The following is an 8376-nucleotide window of genomic DNA, read 5'->3' on the forward strand; positions in this document are numbered from 1 at the left end:
TGATAAATGAGAAATGGTTGTCTTCTCTCATTTGCTTCAGTTCTTTGCTGGTAAGACTGGGTATTTCTCAAAGGCTTGTAATTATAAGCCATTTGCATTTTGTGAGTGTGAATTAATTCATATATTTTGTGTGATTTCATAACGGGGTCATATGAAAAAGTGGTTTGTGAGTGCTTTCTCAGTGACACTGACCCTTGGTCACATCTGTTGTAAGTGGTACATGTCCCTTTACAGACCAGGCTGTGCACTTGCTTGGACCCCCTCCCTGGCGGCTCCCTGTCCTTGACCAGCCCCCAGAGTCCCACACCTGCACCCAGTTGTTCCCCCATCATGTCACCCCTTCTTTTGGTGAAAGCACCCACACAACAGAAACGTGTCACTTAAAATCCCACATGGTCTCAGCACCCTAAACGCCCAGCAGTTGTGCCCGCTTCTCCCCTCCCCACCTTCCAGCTGGAACCCCATGTCCCGTACCACCCCACACGCCCAGCTCCTCCCATCCTTCTGCGTTTGTCTCCCTGGGCCCCTCTTCCCCGCGCCAAGCCTTTGCTTGCTTCTCCCTGGCCGCCCCGCAGCAGCTCAGCCTTCGTGCACCTGTTCCATCGCTCTGTCTGGCGACCTCGGCACACTGGCCCGGCTCGGCGTGGGAGCTTCGCCCCGCTCGGGGCCAGATCAGCACCGAAGGAAGTCAGAGTAGGGAAGAGTATCAGAGGGTCTTGGGAAAAGCCAGGAGAGTGGGCGGGGAGGCTTCGCCCGTCACGCTCCCCCATGGTTACTGCATTCTCACTTTGTTCAGTCTGACACTCGACTGTTTTCTGGCGCAGGCCTCACGACGTGGTGCTGAGAACACAGATGCGCATCCCCGGCAAGAGGGCATACGCCCCGCACGTGGACTTGGTGTGGGACACCGCCTGCGGCTGGACCGCCGGCTCCTTGAGGCAGCGCATCGCCCACTTCTGCTCTCTTCCCGTGGAGAAAACTGAAATCGCCAAGTACTTCCCCGAAAAGTTCGAGTGGCTTCCAGTCTCCAGCTGGGTAAAGTTGTGGGCCTTTCTCAGAGAGCCTGGGCCTCGCCGGTGTAGTCACTAGGCCACGTGCGCTTTCCCACAGATAGGGAACTTAGAACCTGAGATTGACTTTTCTTTATTCAAGATGCTTGATTTCTCTATAGAACCAGCAAATTACCAAGAGGAAGAAGAAGAAAAAGCAAGATAATTTGCAGGGAGCACCTTATTACTTGAAAGATGGAGACACTGTTGGTATCAAGGTAAGTTACTTAACAGCAAATGTACCACTTCAGTAAAACACCAAGATCAAGTGATCTTATAGAGAAGTTGTATCAGTTCTTTTATTTATTTATTTTTTAATTTTTTTAAAAAAAATTTTTTTTTCAACGTTTATTTATTTTTGGGACAGAGAGAGACAGAGCATGAACGGGGGAGGGGCAGAGAGAGAGGGAGACACAGAATTGGAAACAGGCTCCAGGCTCTGAGCCATCAGCCCAGAGCCCGACACGGGGCTCGAACACCCGGACCGCGAGATCGTGACCTGGCTGAAGTCGGACGCTTAACTGACTGCGCCACCCAGGCGCCCCTGTATCAGTTCTTCAAGGCTCAGATAATCCCGTCTTCTAGAAATTGTTTCAGAGAATGGGAAGCAGAAGAGAGAAAGCTGGGCAGCTCGTTATGAGGTCAGTAGGACCTCAGTATCAAAACCTTAATCTGGGTTTAACTCACATGAAAAAAATGCTTTTGAAGTTGTGTCGTTCAGTGCGTTGCCGTAGGTTTTCGTAGGTTCCTGTATTAGGGGAAGACCTTTCCTTCCGTTCCTACTTTGTTCCTTTTCTTTTCATCCCGAATGAGCACCGTGATACCAAATCCCTACTGTGTCTGCATCTGGTGAATTAGCTTCACAGCTTCCCACCTTTCATCCGGTGTCCTGTTCCTACATAAGTGACAGAGCCACCTGGCTTGCCTCGGACAAACCTACTTTTCACACTGTAATATTTCTAGGTTAAGAATTAGTCATTTCGATCCTTGATTTAAGAATTAACTTCCAGATATTAAGTTGACTAAGGATTAAATTGCTGACTGATATTTTCACATCAAGGAACCAGTATTCCCTTACCCACCACTTGCATTCAGCATTGTAATAAACAGTGGGACCCTTCCCAAAGAACAGTAAATAAAGAAAAAATTGCGAGAGAAATAAAGGAAATTCTAAAAGGAAAGCATGAAACCGTTACGTGCAGTTCTACAGAGGAGATTCAAGAGACTGTACAGATAAACCCTCAGATCAAGAGAGTTCAAAAGACTGCAAGGTCGGTATACGTAAAACTACAAGGTACCCGGGAATGCATCCAAGCAAAAGATTTCGAAGACCTCTCCAGAGATCACAAAAACATTGAGCAGTATTGAAGCTTCAGTTAGACACACAGCAATATTCCACCTCACAGTACAAAGACAGCAGAATGCTTCCCACGTCTGTGAAGTTAGTGCTGGTCAGTAAGAGACATAAACTCACGAGCAGGAGCACAGGGCAGAGAGCCGAGCTGTTTAAAGACCACGGTCCAGGGGCACCTGTGTGGCTCGGTTGGTTGAGTGTCCAACTTAGATCACGATCTCACGGTTCGTGAGTTCGAGCCCCGCGTCGGGCTTTGCGCTGACAGCAAGGAGCCTGGAGCCCGCTTCAGAGGCTCTGTCTTCCTCTCTCTCTGTCCCTCCCCCACTCATTCTCTTTCTCTCTCTCTCAAAAATAAACCAACAGTAGATAAGTAAATAAAAGACCACAGTCCGGGTGCTCACCTCACCAGGTACAAAGTGACAAGGGCAGGCAGGAGGGGGGCACTTGAAACGACATTAAAAACGGATTATTCAGTAACTGGTACTGGGAAAATGGGTTATTCATACAGGAGAAATTCTCATAGAGTCCCCAAATTTATTTGAGCTTCAGGCCCCGGAAAATCTGTATCCAGCTCTGCTCACACCAGATACATCAATATGGAAACTCAAATGTGAAAGGCAGTGATTTCCAACCTTTAGAAGATTTAAGAAATCCTTCTTAACCTAAGCCATAAGGATTTTCTCAACATAAGAAACAAAAAGCACAGACCAAAAGAAAAGGATGGATAAATCTGCACTAAAAGTAAAAATTACAGGGGCACCTGAGGGGCTCAGTCAGTTGAGCGTCTGACTCTTGAGCTGAAATCAAGTCACGATCCCAGGGTCATGGGGTTGAGCTCCGCACTGAGCGTGGAGCTTGCTTGAGATTCTCTCTCTCTCTAAACAAAGAGTAAAAATTTTAGTTCATCAAAGGAAATGACAGTGAAAAGGCAAGCCACAAAGAGGAACAAGATCGGTCACAAGGATGATGGTCCAGAATGTGAAGGACATCTGTAAGTCAGTTACAGAAAGACAGCCCGACAGGGGAGACCGGGGCGAGGATGAACACACCCCCCCCCCCGCCCCATTCTTGGGAGGAGACTGGCCAGGAAGCAGGGCCTTTGAGGTGAAGCAGCAGCCGCCTCTGGCAGGGGCGCACGCGGGCTGGCACCGGAGACAAGTCCACGCCGGGCAGGACGATGCTTGTGCATAGCAAACCCCGGCCATTCCTAGACACAACCTGAATCCGCTCACACACGAGTGAGGAGACGTGCGGAGGGCTCACCTCAGCATAGGTCGGAAGAACTTCAGTGATCCTCAGAAAGGGGACAGATAAAACGAAGAAAGGTATTAACGTGGTGATCTAGAACACGGCAGTTAAAATCCGTAAATCAGGGCGACGTACGTCAACGCGGACAGACCTCCAATTACTTAGGGTTGAAAACAAAGTCACAAAGTGGTCATTTACAGGAAATGTAAAACCCTGTAAAGTGCGGAGGGTCCCAGAGGGCCACAGTCCTGGGTAGTAATCGGGGCGGAGGGAGGACGGCAACAACCAGGCTCACCTCCACGGAGCACTGGCCTCTGACGGGCAGGGGGCCAGCGGCGGAATATGAGTTTTCCTTGGAAAACAAATGTGCAAATGTGGTCAGAGGTCAGTGGTGTTAATAGCGGTCACTGAGCAGCTCTTTCCTCTACCCGGCACCGTCCACGTGTATATGTTCACCTCCGTTTTTCCCCGTGACCCCCCGTAGGAGTAGGGGTCTCGGGCCACACGCCTGCAGTCTTGCAGGTACCGCTCTGAGGACGTGGACATCGGCCCGTTACCTCTGTATTTCCTCTTACTTTGCAGTCAGCTTTTCTCAGTTTTTAAAAAGCACATCATACGCCACTTACCCGAATAAAGGTTCCTCGTGCAGCACTTACTGGAACAGAAATCGTATCGTATTTGTTACTTTTTCTCACCTGAGAGCTACTTGTAAAAGCAGCAAAACCCTCCTGCGTGTCCTCAGTATCTTAGCACGTAGCTGCCCCTCCCAAAGCCACACGACGGAGGTGGTAGCCACACAAGACGGTGGCAGGTGGTGAGCGTCAGAATGGCCATTTTGGGGCGCACATGTTCCTGTGAGCACTGCACTGCTCAGCGTCAGAGCCGTGTGCTGTCGCACAAGCGACGTGTCCCATGTGCTGAGCCGGGGGGGGGGGGGGGGGGGGGCCAGGGCTCATGGTGAATGATGTCCACGTACGAAGCTGATGGCACGTGCCAGGAGTGGAGAGGTCTGGTCCCTCGGGAGAACATGAGGACAGCATCTGGGGACACCGGAGAGTTAACAGACGCCCACGGTGTCACTGTGGAGGTGTGCAGGTGGCCGCTGTGACAGGATTTCTGAAACAGCTGTGCTCCTGGCCGGGGAGGACCCTGTGCCTATGTCGTCCTCTGTCCGAGCCCCTGTGCCGGCCGTCGGTGGGGCTGTGTGCTCAAGAGGCCGGCGCAGCATTTCCACTGCTGGCAGAGCATATTTCCAGCACCAGCATGTCTTACGTTCGTTGTTTAATTTACGTCAGTTCAGGTAGCCTTCTGTTGGTGTATTTTTTTGCATACGCCTTAAAAGTAGGCTAAGAAGAGATCCGAAAACATTGTTCCTTCATTATTTTGAAATGTAGAATCTCCTGGTTGAGGATGATGAAGATTTCAGTACCGTCAGAGATGACCTGGGAAAAGAGACACAGAAGCAGCTCGCTCTGGGAAAACAGAAAAGGTACGGCCAGTTTCTCTCACGCGGGCAGCGTCCCCTCGAAGGCCCGAATGGCAGCTCTTCCCACCTGTGCTCTTGATCGAGGCTCGGACAGGGATCCTTCTCCACTGTCCATGCTTGTACATGCTCCTTTGGTCACCTCCTGACAGGCTTTCCGGGAACAGGGACACAGCCTGGGCGACATGGGCAACAAGTCACTAGGAGGAAACCCTCCCCCCGCACCCTGGTCTGGTCTCCCGCCTCCCCTCTGCCACTTGCTGGGCCTTTTCCTCCAGACGCCGGCACCCCTGGGTCTCCTGGACAGACGAGCACCGCTGTCACAGAGCGGCTCCAGCCTCTGCCTGCCCGCTCACTGCCCTTCATCCAGCACCGCCCTGTTCACGCCAACCCCGCGCCCTCCCCGCTCTCTCCCCACTCTGCCAATGTGGACTCTCTCCTTCCTCTTCGTGGAGCTCACCTCTCCCCCCGATCCCCTTCCCCCCACCCGTAAACCAGGTACACTTACCAGAATCTGCTGGAATGTTCCATCAGTATTGATACTTGAGACTCCATGTGCCGGAATGGGGCTCTCACCCCCGTGTCACCCCCATGCAGGCCCTATCAGGGGCGCCACGGTCCTCCCGATCTGCTCCCTGCTTCCAGGCTCCTGAAGTCTGAGTCCTCAGCTGGCTTTTCCCTGTTCTGATTGCTTCTTACCCGAGTTACTGCCGCAGCCTTCGACGTAACGCACCTGCCCGAGCCCCTGCTCACCTCCTACTCTTCACCTCCTCCTACCCGTCCCCACCTTGGGTACCGATGTGTCAGGCATGCTGCCAGGGGCACCCGGCGGGGCCGGAACAAACCACAAGGAAGAGAGGGCCAAGCGGGAGGCAGTGTCACTCTGCCACCACACCCACAGCAGTCCACGGGGCTGGACGTTTCAGATCCTTGCGTCTGTCGAGCTTAACACGTTGATTCAAAAGGTAAAGATCACTCTGCCATGAGACGTTTTCATCTGGCAGATTGGAAAAGGCCCCAAGTCTGACCCGCTGTGTGGACAACGTGCAAAAGCCCATTGTCCTGACATAGGGTTGGCGAGGCGGGGGCAGGGGAGGCGTAAATTGAGGTCCTCCGACTGAACAGTTTGTAAATACCTGTCAAAATTGCAGACACGCGTCCTTGTGGCCCGTCATAACTTAACCCTAAGAAGTTGGAACAGGGGTGCCTGGGTGGCCCAGTTGGTTAAGCTTCGGCTCAGGTCATGATCTCACGATTCGTGGGGTCAAGCCCTGCATCAGGCTCTTTGCTGACAGCTCCGGGCCGGGAGCCTGCTTTGGATTCTGTGTCTTCTTTTCTCTCCGCCCCTCCCCCGCTTGCACTCTCTCTTTCTTTCTCTCAAAAATAAACATCTAAAGTTTTTTTTTTTTAAAAAGCTGGAATGAATCTCAGAGTCATTCCAAATCCCCCAACCCGGTGAGGCCTGTGGTGTCCACGACCATGAGTCTATGACAGCCTCTCCTGTCTCCCGCAGCCAAGAAACCCTCCGTGTGCAGAGCAGTGACGTCTTCTCTGGTGTCAAGACGCCTGCCCGGCCCCGTGCACCAGAAGCGTCTCTTTCCATCCACGTCGGGAGTTTCAGATAGTGCGGGCAGCCAGCGACGTCCCCGTGGCCTCCGCACCCCAGCGGTGCCGGTACTGGCGGGTGGTGGGCGTGGGCGCGCTGCTCCCCCCACAGCTCACCGGGTGCGGCCGTGCGCGCACGCATGTGGTTTTCCGCCTCCTGTGGATGGGATTCCAGACCCTCCGTTTATCACGGGCAGAGGGACGTTCCATCCCCAGCCAGACAAGGGCGCTTTATCACGTGGCCGAGCTGTACCACACCTGACCCCGGCTGCCATCTGTATGAGAAAGTTCACCCGTTCCCCGTTAACTGCAGGCACGGATAAAGCGGCACGTCGCTACCTTCCGACGGGTCCGCCGTCTGAAGCACTCACGTTCTTCTGTCTTCACGGTTCAGACGAGGTTGCCCCCACGTCCACGAGAATTCTGACAGCTCAGCTCACGCCGACGGGCCGGCCAGGCTCACGCTGGGACACAAAGGGTGTTTCTGGCCCCCACGCGGCATGTGATCCCCCCTTTGACCGGAGTTAAAACCAATTCTAAAGCGTTAGCTCTCTTTCCAGGATGAGGAGACAGGGTGGCCTCTCAGGCTCGGTGGACGCTGCTGAAGAGAAGGAAGCCTCGGGTGTGGCCACACCGGTGGCAGCTCGGCAGCCCTGAGGTGCCCTCCGCCCCGTGTCGTCCGTGATCAGAGCCTTCTCGCTGCTGCTGCTGCGAACGCCGGAGCCCCTGTGTGTCCGGAAGCCCGGCCGCGGCAGACGGGCCTGGCGTGGGCTGACGGTCCCGAGTGTCCTCAAAACAGAAAACCTAAACCAGGATTCTGTTCCTCCTAATTAAGCTTGGCTAATAAAGACCTCAGCGGTATCTGTGACAGACCTACATCTGTCCCCGAGCCCACTGACCAGGACACTGGGATGGTGCACGCAGATTCCAGTTGGGCCGGAGCAGGGTTCCCGAGAAGGTAACATGCTCTCTTACCTCAGATGAGGCTTTGCGGCAGCTCTTGTCTCGAGGCCATCGCCTCCCCTCCCCGCCGCTGCCGACACCGCACTCGGTGGCGGGAGGACAGGTGCGGGCCAGCGTCCCAGCCGCGGCATGAGCCGTGTGTCCACAGAGCTGGCTGCTTCCGAGCGGCCTGGCCCTGCCCCGCTCCTAGCACGGTCCCAGTCGCCGTGGGAGACCTGGGCCTCCGTGCACGTGTCTGGCGTCAGGCCCCGGGTCGCATCCCCGTTTGGACTAAAGCGGTGGCGCCGTGAGAAGCCAGACCTGGACCGCAGGCTGCTCTCGGGCCCCAGGGGCTGGATCTGCCTGAGGGTGTAGACGGGCTCCACGGATGCACCTTGTGCGGCCACCGACGCTAGACGCGAGGGGGGCCGTGGCTGGAAGCCCACCCCTCGGCGTAGAAGCTGTTCCGTTCACACGAGCTCCGTGGTCGGTCCCTTCGTGGTAAGGTCATAAAATGGTGACGTAATAACTAAAGAGCTTGGCTGTGGAGAAGCCCGAGCCCTCGCCAGACGGTGCCTTCGTGGGCCCGCGGTGAGCCTGCCTGCCTTGTGTCCATCCTTCCACATGGGGGTGGAGTGGGGCCCCGGGGGGGGGGGGGGGGGGGGACGGCGGCCGGGGTAAAAAAACACGAAGGG

The 8376-nt window shown here is 54.6% G+C and overlaps 1 protein-coding gene across 12 annotated transcripts in view; it reads left to right on the forward strand.

Moving 5' to 3' along the window:
- Positions 1-7600, forward strand: part of USP40 (ubiquitin specific peptidase 40) — an 89476-nt gene extending 81876 nt beyond the window's left edge. For 9 of the 12 annotated variants that reach the window (XM_040450639.1, XM_040450628.1, XM_040450626.1 and 6 more), the window contains 4 exons: positions 825-1035; positions 1172-1267; positions 5046-5140; positions 6648-7600. In XM_040450639.1, the coding sequence (XP_040306573.1) occupies positions 825-1035; positions 1172-1267; positions 5046-5140; positions 6648-6759 (514 nt within the window). In that variant the 3' untranslated portion in view covers positions 6760-7600. The other 3 variants (XM_040450629.1, XM_040450630.1, XM_040450631.1) reach the window with 3 other exon arrangements.
- Positions 7601-8376: the final 776 nt, after the last annotated feature.

This window comes from Herpailurus yagouaroundi, unplaced genomic scaffold (genome assembly GCF_014898765.1).
Source record: "Herpailurus yagouaroundi ecotype Mexico unplaced genomic scaffold, PumYag 202, whole genome shotgun sequence".
In the NCBI taxonomy this organism is placed as follows: Eukaryota; Metazoa; Chordata; class Mammalia; order Carnivora; family Felidae; genus Herpailurus; species Herpailurus yagouaroundi.